Source organism: Schistocerca cancellata, chromosome 1, assembly GCF_023864275.1.
Source record: "Schistocerca cancellata isolate TAMUIC-IGC-003103 chromosome 1, iqSchCanc2.1, whole genome shotgun sequence".
NCBI lineage: Eukaryota > Metazoa > Arthropoda > Insecta > Orthoptera > Acrididae > Schistocerca > Schistocerca cancellata.
In genome coordinates, this window is record NC_064626.1 from 1,085,381,109 (window position 1) to 1,085,396,927 (window position 15,819).

Sequence of the window (15,819 nt, forward strand, 5' to 3'; positions counted from 1 at the left end):
GATCTAGTGGCCGTTCCTCTGTTCAGCGATATCAGTTCATTTTCGTCCTATGGTCATTATTTCAATATCTGTCATTTTGACATTCGTTCGACAATTTCAGAGAAGGACTTTGCTTTCGTAGCAGCTGTCTCACGCGGCTGTCGACCACGGCTGTCATCTCCCAACTCTCACTACTCTGCTGATCGATTGATTCATTGATTGAGGGGGGTTAAGGGAATAAGCGGCGAGGTCCTCAGTCCCTCATTACTTTGATCAGCACGTACCTACCTAATGGACATTGTAGAATAGTCTTGAATAGAGTAGTCTGAAATCTAACGAGGAGAACACAGCACGTGTCATAACCCAATTTCTTAGAAGCTTCTCTCACTGCAAGACGGGTAAAAATAAACGAACACATGTCTCGGCTTATCCGCATATACTCGACAGCCCACAGTCAATGATTCAGACGTCATTTGGATGCCTTTTAGCGAGCCATCGGTTGAATCGAAGCCGTAGCACGGTCACAAGCGTCGCGGCTTCACACTTTTGCGTCCCGTATTGGAAACCAATCAGTTTTTTCTTTTCTTTTCTTTTATTTTTTATTTATCTATTCATGTCTGCAGACGATTAGTAGACAAGTGTTTCATATTTTTATTTTACTTTATTTTATTTTTTATCCATCTATCCATGTCTGCAGAAGACGGTTCAAATGGCTCTAACCACTATGGGACTTAACATCTGAGGTCATCAGTCCCCTAGGCTTACAACTACTTAAACCTAACTAACCTAAGGACATCACACACATCCATGCCCGAGGCAGGATTCGAACCTGCGACCGCAGCAGCAGCGCGATTCCGAACTGAAGCGCCTAGAACCGCTCGGTCACAACGGCCAGCTCTGTAGAAGATTAGTACACAAGTGTTTCATATCAAGTCAGAGGAGACAAGGTCATTAAGTTACTTGTAAAATTACAACTTAGTGCGACAATAAGTCTCAAACATTTGTTATATGATATACAGAAATACAAGTCACTGAGGAATGAAATACACTACTGGAAATTGAAATAAGTAAACCGTGAATTCATTGTCCCAGGAAGGGGAAACTTTATTGACACATTCCTGGGGTCAGATACATCACATGATCACACTGACAGAACCACAGGCACATAGACACAGGCAACAGAGCATGCACAATGTCGGCACTAGTACAGTGTATATCCACCTTTCGCAGCAATGCAGGCTGCTATTCTCCCATGGAGACGATCGTAGAGATGCTGGATGTAGTCCTGTGGAACGGCTTGCCATGCCATTTCCACCTGGCGCCTCAGTTGGACCAGCGTTCGTGCTGGACGTGCAGACCGCGTGAGACGACGCTTCATCCAGTCCCAAACATGCTCAATGGGGGACAGATCCGGAGATCTTGCTGGCCAGGGTAGTTGACTTACACCTTCTAGAGCACGTTGGGTGGCACGGCATACATGCGGACGTGCATTGTCCTGTTGGAACAGCAAGTTCCCTTGCCGGCCTAGGAATGGTAGAACGATGGGTTCGATGACGGTTTGGATGTACCGTGCACTATTCAGTGTCCCCTCGACGATCACCAGTGGTGTACGGCCAGTGTAGGAGATCGCTCCCCACACCATGATGCCGGGTGTTGGCCCTGTGTGCCTCGGTCGTATGCAGTCCTGATTGTGGCGCTCACCTGCACGGCGCCAAACACGCATACGACCATCATTGGCACCAAGGCAGAAGCGACTCTCATCGCTGAAGACGACACGTCTCCATTCGTCCATCCATTCACGCCTGTCGCGACACCACTGGAGGCGGGCTGCACGATGTTGGGGCGTGAGCGGAAGACGGCCTAACGGTGTGCGGGACCGTAGCCCAGCTTCATGGAGACGGTTGCGAATGGTCCTCGCCGATACCCCAGGAGCAACAGTGTCCCTAATTTGCTGGGAAGTGGCGGTGCGGTCCCCTACGGCACTGCGTAGGATCCTACGGTCTTGGCGTGCACCCGTGCGTCGCTGCGGTCCGGTCCCAGGTCGACGGGCACGTGCACCTTCCGCCGACCACTGGCGACAACATCGATGTACTCTGGAGACCTCACGCCCCACGTGTTGAGCAATTCGGCGGTACGTCCACCCGGCCTCCCGCATGCCCACTATACGCCCTCGCTCAAAGTCCGTCAACTGCACATACGGTTCACGTCCACGCTGTCGCGGCATGCTACCAGTGTTAAAGACTGCGATGGAGCTCCGTATGCCACGGCAAACTGGCTGACACTGACGGCGGCGGTGCACAAATGCTGCGCAGCTAGCGCCATTCGACGGCCAACACCGCGGTTCCTGGTGTGTCCGCTGTGCCGTGCGTGTGATCATTGCTTGTACAGCCCTCTCGCAGTGTCCGGAGCAAGTATGGTGGGTCTGACACACCGGTGTCGATGTGTTCTTTTTTCCATTTCCAGGAGTGTAAATAGGAAGTGCAGGGAGACTAAGGCGAAATGGTTGCAAGAAAAACGTGAAGAAGTCGAAAAAGAAATGATTATCGGAAGGAATGGTTCAGCATGCAGAAAACCCAAAACAACCTTCCGTGAATTTAAATGCAAGGGTGGTGACATTAAGAGTGCAATGGGAATATCACTGTTAAGTACAGAGGAAGAGAGCGGATAGGCCTCTATTAGGGGGAAGATTAGTCTGATGAGATACAAGAAGAAACAGGAATCGATATTGAAGAGATATGGGTTCCAGTCGTTCCCGCAAACGGACAAAACAGCGGGGAGAGCGGTTTGCTGACCTCATGCCTCTCCATATCCGTATCCAGTGATGCCAGTTGGTGAGGATGACACGGCGACCGGTCGGTACCGTTGGATCTTCACAGCCTGTTCGAGCGGAGTTAGTTTAAGACGGCTTTGGAAGACTTGATCAAATAAGGCAGAATGAATAGACAACATTCCATTAGAGTTCCCAAAATCATTGGGCGAAATGGCAACAAAACGATTACTCATGTTAAAATGTACAGTGTATGACACTGCTACATACCATCTGGCTTTCATAAAATATCATCCACACAATTCCGAAGAATAAAAGAGCTGACAGCTTAACAGTTCATGCATCCAAGTTTCTGACAAGAATAATAAGCAGAAGAATGGAAAAGAAAATTAAGGGTGTGTTAAATGATGATCAGTTTTGCTTTAGGAAAGATAAAGGCACCAGAGAGGCACTTCTGACGTTGCGGTTGATAACGGAAGCAAGACTAAAGAAAAATCAAGACACGTTCATCGGATTTGTCGACTTGGAAAAAGCGTTCGCAATGTAAAATGGTGCAACATGTTCGAAATTCTGAGAAAAACAGGGGTACGCTATAAGGAGAGACGGGCAATGTACAATATGTACAACAGGCAAGAGAGAATAATAAGAGTGGACGACCAAGAACGAAGTTCTCGGATTAAAAACAGTGTAAGACACGGATGTAGTCTTCCACTGTATAGTCTGTACATTGAAGAAGGAATGATGGAAATAAAGGAAAGGTTCAGGAGTGGAAGTAAAATTCAAGGTGAAAGGATCTCAGTGATACGATTCGACGATATTGCTATTCTGAGGGAAAGTGAAGAAGAATTACATGATCTGCTGAATGGAATGAACAATCTAATTAGTACAGAATGTGGATTGAGAGTAAATGGAACAAAGAGGAAAATAATGAGAAGTAGCAGAAATGAGAATAGCGAGAGAAGCAACATCAGGATTTATGGTCACGAAGTAGATGAAGTTACGGAATTCTGCTACATAGGCAGCAAAATAACCAATGACAGACGGAGCAAGGAGAACATCAAAAACAGACTAGCATTGCCGAAAACGGCATTCCTGGCCAAGAGAAGTCTACTAGTGTCAAACATAGGCCTTAATTTGAGGAAGAAATTTCTGAGAATGTACGTTTGCAGCTTAGCATTGTACGGTAGTGAAACATGGACTGTGGGGAAACCGGAACAGAAGAGAATCGTAGCATCTGAGATGTTGTGCTACAGATGAATGTTGAAAATTTGGTGGACTGATGAAGTAAGGAATGACAAGATTCTGTGCAGAATCGGAAAGTAAAATAATGCATGGAAAAAATTGACAAGAAGAAGGGACAGGACGATAGGACTTCTGTTAAGACTTCACGAAATAACTTACATGGTATTATAGGGAGCTGTAGAGGGTAAAACTATAGAGGACGACAGAGATTGGAGTATATCCAGAAAATAACTGAGGACGTTGGTTGCTAGTGGTACTCTGAGGTGAAGAGTTTGGCACAGGGGAGGAATTCGTGGTGGACCACATCAAATCATTTAGAATGATGACTCAAAAGAAAATTTAGATATGGTATTTTCAGGGGTTAAATATTTTTAAATTTTCATATTCTTATACTTAATCTCTATATTTATTCATATATTGATTCTTACTTTTTATTCTTATATTCATTCTTCAGGCAGATCTGGTGCATTCATTCTGCGGAAATGCTTAGACAAAGTAAAATAAAATTAAAACAATTTAATTGGTTTCAAACACGGGCCGCAGTTATGTAAGGCCGCTACGCTAGCCACTAAGTTACGGCTTCGCTCTGTTTCAACATGCGCTACAAGGTGCCTTGAATACTCCGTCATTATCTCAGAAACGACCGAGAATTTGCGGGTAAGCCGAGACATGTGTTCGTTTATTTTTACTCCTTTTCCACTGAGCGAAGTTTCTGGGAAATCGGTTTACGGCAAATTTTTTTAACACATTCTCCTCGTAAGTCTAATACAATTGCTTTAATTGTCGTTTTGTTCCTCCTTTGTTATCAGCTACTGTCAACTAAATACGGCGAATTCAGTGATCAATAGTTTTAATTTAACACCATTTGTCACATCAGGCAGTTAGATTTCATTTATTGTAGTGTGATTATTCACTCCATGCCTAATGCTCCGGCTTTACTGTTTCCCTGGAATAATTATTTCTGTTTAACGTGTTGTTGTATCCAGTATGGTGTCAAAGAGAAAAAATTTGCAGTACTGCACCTCTGCATTACATAAAGCTTTCTCTAGCTGCTACGAGGTACCTTTCTATCAGATACGGTGGTTTGTTTTGGTATTTTAAGTACATAATAAGACGACGCGGCAGTACAGCCAGAGTGATGTTAACGAAGTTTACACAGGTCTCGGATGCCTGCAAATTCATATTTCTCGGGATAGTTTGCGTGTATAATCAAGTGCCTGCCAGTTCATTTTCTTCAGCTTTTCCCGTGGGTCAAACAAGACTTATCACCATTTGTCCTACCCTTCTTTGTATCAGCTCAACATCCATTAATTCTATGTGGTGCAGGCCCCACACACTTGTGCAGTGTTCTAGGACGAGTCACCCAAGAGTTTTGTATGCAATCTCCTTTATAGACCGATTACATTTTCCTTGTACTGTACTAATAGATCGAAGTTTGCCACTTGGTTTCCTACTATTGAACAACGTTATGGTTCCATTTAATACCCCTATAGACTGTTACACCAGGGTATTGATTGACTGATTCCAGCTGTGACTTATTGATACTGTAGTTACAGAACAATATTTTTTTTCTTTTTCTGAAGTGCAACATTTTATATTCCAAAATACCTAAGGGAAGCTGCAAATTTATTTGCTTCACTTTGAAATCTTATCACTATCCTATTGAATGCAAATACTCTTTTGGGGTTTGCCGTCAGATCATGTTGCGCAAATCTGATAATATTTCGTCACGGAACTTCGACGTCTTTAGGTGTGAATAGCTGCTGTTGTCGCTGCTAGAAGGCGCGACTGGTAATCATCACGCGGCACAGTCGAAATGTGTAGACCAGGAGCAGGCAGTACGCTTGCGCGGGTTGGTGGAAAGCGGCGCTCAGGGAAGCGCAGAAAGGCGTTTCGTGCGTGCGCTGTGGACAATGACTGTGCTGCTGGACGCTCCTGTGCTTAAGAACTGAATTAAATCTCAGCAGTGCGCCGCGTCGGCTCTTGAGTCGGAAGTTCTTGTTTCTTCTGTTCTGACTTAGTGGCAGCCAGTGCTGGATTCCAGCTATTTTATGACAGACCTTGAGGAAAAAACACTGCAGTTGGCATGTCTCCAACCTTGTGTAGACGTCATATTTGTGGCGTGGTCGCACGGAATAAAGACGTACGTTTCTACAGCTTCTGAAATTGCTCCATCCGAACACACATTCACCATGGAAGTGGAAAAAGATGGAATGATTAAAAAAAATCGACGGTACACTGGGACTTAGTGTCTACTGCAAACCAACTCACACAGAATTATATTTTCAGGCCACGAGCTGTCATCATCCTGCACAACGTGGTAGAGGTTTACGCTCTTTGGTACGTAGAACACACGTGGTCTCACATACCGACAGTCTACCTGGTGAGCCACAACACCTATGAACGGTGTTCAAATAGGACGACTATTCTGACAGACAGATACCCCGTGCCCTCCGTTCGAATCAAATTCAAATCAGGGGTGTGAATGAAGATGCGGAGGCACCCACTGCAAAAGACGTTCTTGCCGTGTTTTGGCGGCAAATGTGTTTTTCGGTCACCAGCAAAGTGTTCGGTCAAAAATTTAGGAAAGGTGGTTTATACAAGATCCCACGCGACTGTGGGAAATCTTTTATTGGACAGATATGCTGAGCCGAGCAAGAACGTTGTGTTAAACACTATCGTCATATCAGCGGTAGCGGAACATTGCCTGGACACGGGACATCGCATGTTTTGCAAGAAGGCTGAATCTTTTATACTCAGCGTCATCATTCCGGGACTGTGTTTTTAAGGAGGTCATATACACCAACATGGCGGATAATCTTATCAGCAGGGGTACAGGTTTTCAGTTAAGCGGTGCCTGGAAGCCAGCACTGGTCTTCATTACAAAAAAAAGAAGGAGAAACAGGAACTTACGACTTGTGACCCGCCGCGGAGCATTACTAAGATTTAATTCAGCTTTTAATCACAGGAGCGTCCGGCAGCACACTCGTTGCCCGCAGCGCACGCGCGGAATGCCTATTGCGGCTTCCGGTAGGGAGCACTATGAGCGCGAGCGTTTCCCCACGCACGCGTACTGCCTGGTCCTGCCCTGGTCGAATTTCGACGCCGCCGCGCTATTATCCCCAGCCGCGCCTCGTATCAGTGACAACAGTAGCTACCACCACCTGAAAAGTCACAGCCGACTTACACTCCTGGAAATTGAAATAAGAACACCGTGAATTCATTGTCCCAGGAAGGGGAAACTTTATTGACACATTCCTGGGGTCAGATACATCACATGATCACACTGACAGAACCACAGGCACATAGACACAGGCAACAGAGCATGCACAATGTCGGCACTAGTACAGTGTATATCCACCTTTCGCAGCAATGCAGGCTGCTATTCTCCCATGGAGATGATCGTAGAGATGCTGGATGTAGTCCTGTGGAACGGCTTGCCATGCCATTTCCACCTGGCGCCTCAGCTGGACCAGCGTTCGTGCTGGACGTGCAGACCGCGTGAGACGACGCTTCATCCAGTCCCAAACATGCTCAATGGGGGACAGATCCGGAGATCTTGCTGGCCAGGGTAGTTGACTTACACCTTCTAGAGCACGTTGGGTGGCACGGGATACATGCGGACGTGCATTGTCCTGTTGGAACAGCAAGTTCCCTTGCCGGTCTAGGAATGGTAGAACGATGGGTTCGATGACGGTTTGGATGTACCGTGCACTATTCAGTGTCCCCTCGACGATCACCAGTGGTGTACGGCCAGTGTAGGAGATCGCTCCCCACACCATGATGCCGGGTGTTGGCCCTGTGTGCCTCGGTCGTATGCAGTCCTGATTGTGGCGCTCACGTGCACGGCGCCAAACACGCATACGACCATCATTGGCACCAAGGCAGAAGCGACTCTCATCGCTGAAGACGACACGTCTCCATTCGTCTCTCCATTCACGCCTGTCGCGACACCACTGGAGGCGGGCTGCACGATGTTGGGGCGTGAGCGGAAGACGGCCTAACGGTGTGCGGGACCGTAGCCCAGCTTCATGGAGACGGTTGCGAATGGTCCTCGCCGATACCCCAGGAGCAACAGTGTCCCTAATTTGCTGGGAAGTGGCGGTGCGGTCCCCTACGGCACTGCGTAGGATCCTACGGTCTTGGCGTGCATCCGTGCGTCGCTGCGGTCCGGTCCCAGGTCGACGGGCACGTGCACCTTCCGCCGACCACTGGCGACAACATCGATGTACTGTGGAGACCTCACGCCCCACGTGTTGAGCAATTCGGTGGTACGTCCACCCGGCCTCCCGCATGCCCACTATACGCCCTCGCTCAAAGTCCGTCAACTGCACATACGGTTCACGTCCACGCTGTCGCGGCATGCTACCAGTGTTAAAGACTGCGATGGAGCTCCGTATGACACGGCAAACTGGCTGACACTGACGGCGGCGGTGCACAAATGCTGCGCAGCTAGCGCCATTCGACGGCCAACACCGCGGTTCCTGGTGTGTCCGCTGTGCCGTGCGTGTGATCATTGCTTGTACAGCCCTCTCGCAGTGTCCGGAGCAAGTATGGTGGGTCTGACACACCGGCGTCAATGTGTTCTTTTTTCCATTTCCAGGAGTGTAATTTTTGTGCAGATTCATTGAGACTATACTTCATTACAGATAACCGCATCAGCTGCAAAAACTCTGAGGTTACTACACTACTGGCCATTAAAATTGCTACACCACGAAGATGACGTGCCACAGAAGATAAATTTAACCGACAGGAAGAAGATGCTGTGATATGCAAATGATTAGCTTTTCAGAGAATTCACACAAGGTTGGCGCCGGTGGCGACACCTACAACGTGCTGACATGAGGAAAGTTTCCAACCGATTTCTCATACACAAACAGCAGTTGACCGGCGTTGTCTGGTGAAACGTTGTTGTGATACCTCGTGTAAGGAGGAGAAATGCGTACCATCACGTTTCCGACTTTGATAAAGGTCGGATTGTAGCCTATCGCGATGGCGGGTTATCGTATCGCGACATTGCTGCTCGCGTTGGTCGAGATACAATGACTGTTAGCAGAATATGGAATCGGTAGGTTAAGGAAGGCAATACGGAACGCCGTGCTGGATCCCAACGGCCTCGTATCACTAGAAGTCGAGATAACAGGAATCTTATCCGCTGGCTGTAACGGATCGTGCAGCCACGTCTCGATCCCTGAGTCAACAGATGGGGACGTTTGCAAGACAACAACCATCTGCCCGAACAGTTCGACGACGTTTCCAGCAGCATGGACTAGCAGCTCGGAGACCATGCCTGTGGTTACCCTTCACGCTGCATCACGGACAGGAGCGCCTGTGATGGTGTACTCAACGACGAACCTGCGTGCATGAGTGGGAAAACGTCATTTTTTGCGGATGAATCCATGTTCTGTTTACAGCATCATGATGGTTGCATCCGTGTTTAGCGACATCGCGGTGAACGCACATTGGAAGCGTGTATTCGTCATCGCCATACTGGCGTACCACCCGGTGTGATGGTATGAGGTGCCATTGGTTACACGTCTCGGTCATCTCTTGTCCGCTTTGACGGCACTTTGAACAGTGGACGTTACATTGCAAATGTGTTACGACCCGTGGCTCTACCCTTCATTTAATTCCTGTGAAACCCTAAATTTCAGCAGGATAATGCACGACCGCATGTTGCAGGTCCTGTACGGGCCTTTCTGGATACAGAAAATGTTCGACTGCTGCCGTGGCCAGCACATTCTCCAGATCTCTCATTAATTGAAAACGCCTGGTCAATGGTGGCCGAGCAACAGGCTCGTCACAATACACCAGTCATTACTCTTGATGAACTGTGGTATCGTGTTGAAACTGAATGGGCAGCTGTACCTGTACACCCCATCCAAGCTCTGTTTGACTCAATGCCCAGGAGTATCAAGGCAGTTATTACTGCCAGAGGTGGTTGTTCTGGGTACTGATTTCTCAGGATCTATGCACCCAAATTGCGTGAAAATGTAATCACTTGTCAGTTCTAGTATAATATATTTGTCCAATTTATCATCTGCTTTTCTTTGGTGTAGCAATTTTAATGGCCAATAATGTATTAATACTGCAAGGTCTTTAACGTACAACATAAACAGCGAGAATCGGAACTCACTCCTTGGGTCTCTCCCAAGTTTGTCAATGACTATCCATACAAGATAACATGCTGCTTCCTTCCAATCAAGAAATCCTTAATCGAGTCACAAACTTAGCTCGATACCGCATTCAGTCGTAATTTCGGTAATGAGCTCAGGTGTAGTACTGATTCAAATGTATTCGGGAGGAAAGGTGTTCAGTTCTCCATTGGAATATCCAGTTTTAAGTTGTGTGAGCTTCAACTAAATCAGTGAAGGTTAGTATCAGAATCGTTCCATTAAAAAGAGCACGAGTAATTTTATTTCTTTTTCTTGTCCAATCGGAGATTGCGTCTCGTCTCTAATAATATCATCACTGGTAGGAGTTCCTTCCCACTTTAAAAAAATGCACATTCCAATGAGCTCTCACTTGACACTACTGAAGTTGCAAATGGCTGTGTTTTGGGGTCAGTGGAATCCATGCTACGGGGCGTCTTGCTCGGAGCTGTCCTCGAAAAACCTGTTTGTAACAGTTCGTTGTCTCACTGTGGCGCCAATTGCTGCTCAAATCTCTGCCGCAGATGCAGTACGATGCCGAACACGATGTTCTTCCCTCTCGGTAGTGCCACGTGGCCGTCCGGAGCCCGGTCCTCTTGTGACCGTACATTCTCTTCACAATTGCTGCCAACAATCATGTACAGTGGCTAACTTCCCGTCAGGTCTTTCTGCAGCACTGCAAAAGCAACGTCCTTCTTCTTGGAACCCTATTACGCGACTTCGTTCAAACTCAGTGAGGACAGTGGCGACTTTGTCGCCTTAAAGACACTCTTACTAACATCAACTACCATGCCCAATGTCAAAAGTAACTAACGCTGTACCTCATTTGCATTCTCATAGTAGCGCTTCCGGCGCCACTTTCATGAGACTGGCGAGAAACTGGAACAGACGTCTCCTTTCAGATGCAGAAACACTCCTACCAACTTTCATTTATGTCGCAGGATTCCTTACTGCTGTTGCGATTTTTTTCCCGTCAGTGTACTCTGATCAACCAGTACATTATGACGAACGACCTACCATCGATAGAAACCCGGCCCAGGTTCCAGCAGCGGCACTTGGCAGGGAATGACTGCTAGTGAGACACACACGCGGCACACGTAGTAGCGGTGAGCGAGCTGTTTGTGTGTAGAATGTGAAAGGACGCGTTTTATCTGAGTTTGACTGAGGGCAGGCTGAGGTGGCCCGGAGGCCCGACATAAGCATTTTGGAAACTGCACGGCCTGTCGAGTGTTCGAGAAGTGTTTTGGTAAGGATCTTCAACACGTGACAAAACCAAGGTTTTGGCGGCCACACCTCATTACAGGTGTCGGACGTATTAGGCTGGGCATACTGGTAAAACAGGGCAGACAGCGAACTATGACTGAACTAATAGCAGACTTTAATGCTGGGCGGGGTACAAGTGTGTCTGAACACACAGTGCATCGAACATTCCTAACGATGGGCCTCCGGAGCCGACGCCCCCTGCATGTGTCAATGTTAATAGCACGACATCCGCAACTATGTCTAAAATGGCCACGTGGCAATCGGCTCTGGACGTTCGAGCGATGACTCCCGATACCTTCTTCATCATGCCAATTAGAGAGCGTGAATCCGTCGTCTTCCAATGGAACAGCTCCTTCACACCGGTACTGCGGGATGGTGGCAAGCTGGCAGCGGCTCCATTATGCTCTGGGGAGTATTCACGTGGGCATCCATGGGTCCAATGGAGCTCGTGCAAGGAGCCATGACGGCCAAGGAATATCGTACAGTGACTGCAGACCAGGTGCGTCTCTTCATGACGATCATGTTTGCCGATGACAGTGGCATTTTTCAACAAGACAATGCGTCATGTCACAACGCTAGGAGTGTGATCGAGTGGTTCGAACAACATGGTACCGAGCTCCAATTGATATGTCCCCCCCCCCCCACTAGCCAGATCTGAACCTGTTCGAACACATCTGGGATGTGACTGAACGTGGCATCAGATTTCATCGCCCCCCCCCCCCCCCCCCCACTCCGTAATTTTAGGGAGTTAAGTGATTTGTATGTGCAGATGTGGCAGCTCCCTACAGCGACCTACCTAGGCCTCGTTGTTTCCGTGCTGTGACGCGTCGCCGCGGTATCCGTGCCAAAGGTGGACATACCGGCTGCAAGGTAAGTGGCCATAATGTTCTGGCTGATCAGTGTGTGCACACAACGAGAAAAGCTGTGGGGAAAAAGCTCCTCATAAAACCCTTGATCGATTTCAAGAAAATTTGGTACATGTACACTATTGGCCATTAAAATTGCTGCACCACGAAGATGACGTGCTACAGACGATAAATTTAACCGACAGGAAGAAGATGCTGTGATATGCAAATGATTAGCTTTTCAGAGCATTCACACAAGGTTGGCGCCTGTGGCGACACCTACAACGAGTTGACATGAGGAAAGTTTCCAACCGATTTCTCATACACAAACAGCAGTTGACCGGCGTTGCCTGGCGAAACGTTGTTGTGATGCCTCGTGTATGGAGGAGAAATGCGTACCATCACGATTCCGACTTTGATAAAGGTCGGATTGTAGCCTATCGCGATTGCGGGTTATCGTATTGCGACATTGCTGCTCGCGTTGGTCGATATCCAATGACTGTTAGCAGAAGATGGAATGGGTGGGTTGAGGAGGGTAATACGGAACGCCGTGCTGGATCCCTACGGCCTCGTATCACTAGCAGTCGAGATGACAGGAATCTTATCCGCATGGCTGTAACGGATCGTGCAGCCTCGTCTCGATCCCTGAGGCAACATATGGGGACGTTTGCAAGACAACAACCGTCTGCACGAATAGTTCGACGACGTTTGCAGCAGCATGGACTATCAGCTCGGAGACCATGGCTGCGGTTACCCTTGACACTGCATCACAGACAGGAGCACCTGCGATGGCGTACTCAACGACGAACCTGGGTGCACGAATGGCAAAACGTCATTTTTTGCGGATGAATCCACGTTCTATTTACAGCATCATGATGGTCGCATCCGTGTTTGGCGACATCGCGGTGAACGCACATTGGAAGCGTGTATTCGTCATCGCCATACTGGCGTAACCCCCTTCGTGATGGTATGGGGTGCCATTGGTTACACGTCTCGGTCACCTCTTGTTCGCATTGGCGGCACTTTGAACAGTGGACGTTACATTTCAGATGTATTACGACCAGTGGCTCTACCCTTCATTCGATCCCTTCGAAACCCTACATTTCAGCAGGATAATGCATGACCGCATGTTGCAGGTCCTGTACGGGCCTTTCTGGATACAGAAAATGTTCGACTGCTACCGTGACCAGCACATTCTCCAGATCTCTCACCAATTGAAAACGTCTGGTCAATGGTGCCGAGCAACTGGTTCGTCACAACAGGCCAGGCACCACCCTTGAACTGTGGTATCGTGGGTTGAAGCAGCATGGGTATCTGTACCTGTACACACCATCCAAGCTCTGTTTGACTCAATGCCCAGGCGCATCATGGCCGTTATTACGGCCAGAGGTGGTTGTTCGGGGTACTGATTTCTAAGTATCTTTGCACCAAAACTGTATAAAAATGTAATCATATGTCAGTTCTAGTATAATATATTTATCCAATGAAGACCCGTTTATCATCTGCATTTCTTCTTGGTGTAGCAATTTTAATGGGCAGTAGTGTGTTATTTGCTGTCTCGAAAGAAATACTATGGGTGTAAGAAACAGCAAACCTCCCATTCAGGTAGGAGTGATAATGCAGAGAATGATGGGAGGGGAGGGGGGGGGGAAAAAGAAACGGACAGACAGAGGGGAAAGGAGAAGATGGACAGAGATATGGGGAAGGAGGAGATGGACAGAGAGAGGGGAGGTGGAAATGGACAGAAATAGAGACGGAGGTGGACAGAGAGAGAGGAGGGAAGAGGAGATAGACAGACAAAGGAAAGAAGCATTGAGGGACAGAGGGGGGGGGGGGCGGGGGGTAAGGAGGAGCTGGACATAGAGAGGGTGGAGAAGAATATGGACTAATGGAGGTGGAGGAGAAGATGAAAAGTATAAGGAAGAGAGAGAGCAGACAGGAAGTGCGGACAGAAGGGGGGAAGGAGCAGGTAGACAGATTGGCGAGAAGCAGATGTACAGAGAGGGGTGAGAAGCAAATGAACGGAGAGAGGGGAGAGTAGCAGATAGACGAGAGAAGGGCAGGAGGATATGGAGAGAGAGAGTTGGAGCAGGTGGACTGAGAGAGAAGAGAGAAGGCGATGGCAGGAACAGGGGATAAGGAAATGGAAAGAGAGAGGGGGTAGCAGTTACTTCTGTAAAATATGTGGGAGTATGCGTGCGGAACGATTTGAAGTGGAATGATCATATAAAATTAATTGTTGGTAAGGCGGGTACCAGGTTGATATTCATTGGGAGAGTCCATAGAAAATGTAGTCCATCAACAAAGGAGGTGGCTTACAAAACACTCGTTCGATCTATACTTGAGTATTGCTCATCAGTGTGGGATCCGTACCAGATCGCGTTGACGGAGGAGATAGAGAAGATCCAAAGAAGAGCGGCGCGTTTCGTCACAGGGTTATTTGGTAAGCGTGATAGCGTTACGGAGATGTTTAGCAAACTCAAGTGGCAGACTCTGCAAGAGAGGCGCTCTGCATCGCGGTGTAGCTTGCATCGCCAGGTTTCGAGAGGGTGCGTTTCTGGATGAGGTATCGAATATATTGCTTCCCCCTACTTATACCTACTGAGTAGATCACGAATGTGAAATTAGAGAGATTCGAGCGTGCACGGAGGCTTTCCGGCAGTCGTTCTTCCCGCGAACCATACATGACTGGAACAGGAAAGGGAGGTAATGACAGTGGCACGTAAAGTGCCCTCCGCCACACACCGTTGGGTGGCTTGCGGAGTATAAATGTAGATGTAGATGTAAAGAAGGAGATGGACTAAGAGGGGAGAGGAGGAGATGGCCAGAGAGAGAGGCATAAGAGGAAATGGACTGATAGAACTGGAATAAATACATACGTCGGAACTCAGATAGTTAAGTAATACAAGGACTTCCAACTAGCATCATAACATCCTGCAAAACTAGTAATGATAGTAGACGTCTGCAAATCTTATCACATAAACGAAAATGTAGACTGCCTGGTTTCTCGTAAATGTGAACGGGCGAGCACTAATGACAACACAACAGTTTGCCCCTCATCACCAGTCATCAAATTCAGAACTAACCTTCTGCTGTCGCAGTGTCTCCAAGAACTTCGCCCGGTCCTTCGGCCTGAGTGTCCTGCTGAGAACATTCTTGACAGACTCGTAGAAGGCGATCAAGCTGGGCGGGTCTGCCTGGAAAGCTATTTGACCGGCGTAGCTGAGTACCTGCCCTGGACCGGCAGGCAGGCTCAGGAAGCAGTACGCGGCGGCCGCTACTAGCGAGAGCGTCCGCATGTTGTCTGCCCGGACGCCGGACGCCGCCGCACTGAAACCGGTTGCGAAGCGCCGGAGAACGTCCACACTGGACGACCCCGCGCCGGCTCACATAATATCAGGGCCTCGAGACCCGGCCGTGACCAGGCCAATCGCGTGCGAGCATTCCGCCGATCCCTAATCTGCACACTTTCCCAGCTGGCATTATCCGGCGCAAGATCCTCGCGTTACTCGAGACCTTGCGAGAGAATACCTAGTCGTCACCGTCTGCATCGGCGTCTTCGTATTCTCTC

At 48.3% G+C, this 15,819-nt stretch overlaps 1 protein-coding gene across 2 annotated transcripts in view; it reads right to left on the reverse strand.

Annotated features, from left to right (window-relative positions):
- Positions 1-15,602, reverse strand: part of LOC126091140 (phospholipase B1, membrane-associated-like) — a 135,835-nt gene extending 120,233 nt beyond the window's left edge. For both annotated transcript variants that reach the window (XM_049907039.1, XM_049907038.1), the window contains exon 1: positions 15,335-15,602. In XM_049907039.1, the coding sequence (XP_049762996.1) occupies positions 15,335-15,547 (213 nt within the window). In that variant the 5' untranslated portion in view covers positions 15,548-15,602. The remainder of the gene's footprint in view (positions 1-15,334) is intronic.
- Between the last annotated feature and the right edge of the window lie 217 nt (positions 15,603-15,819).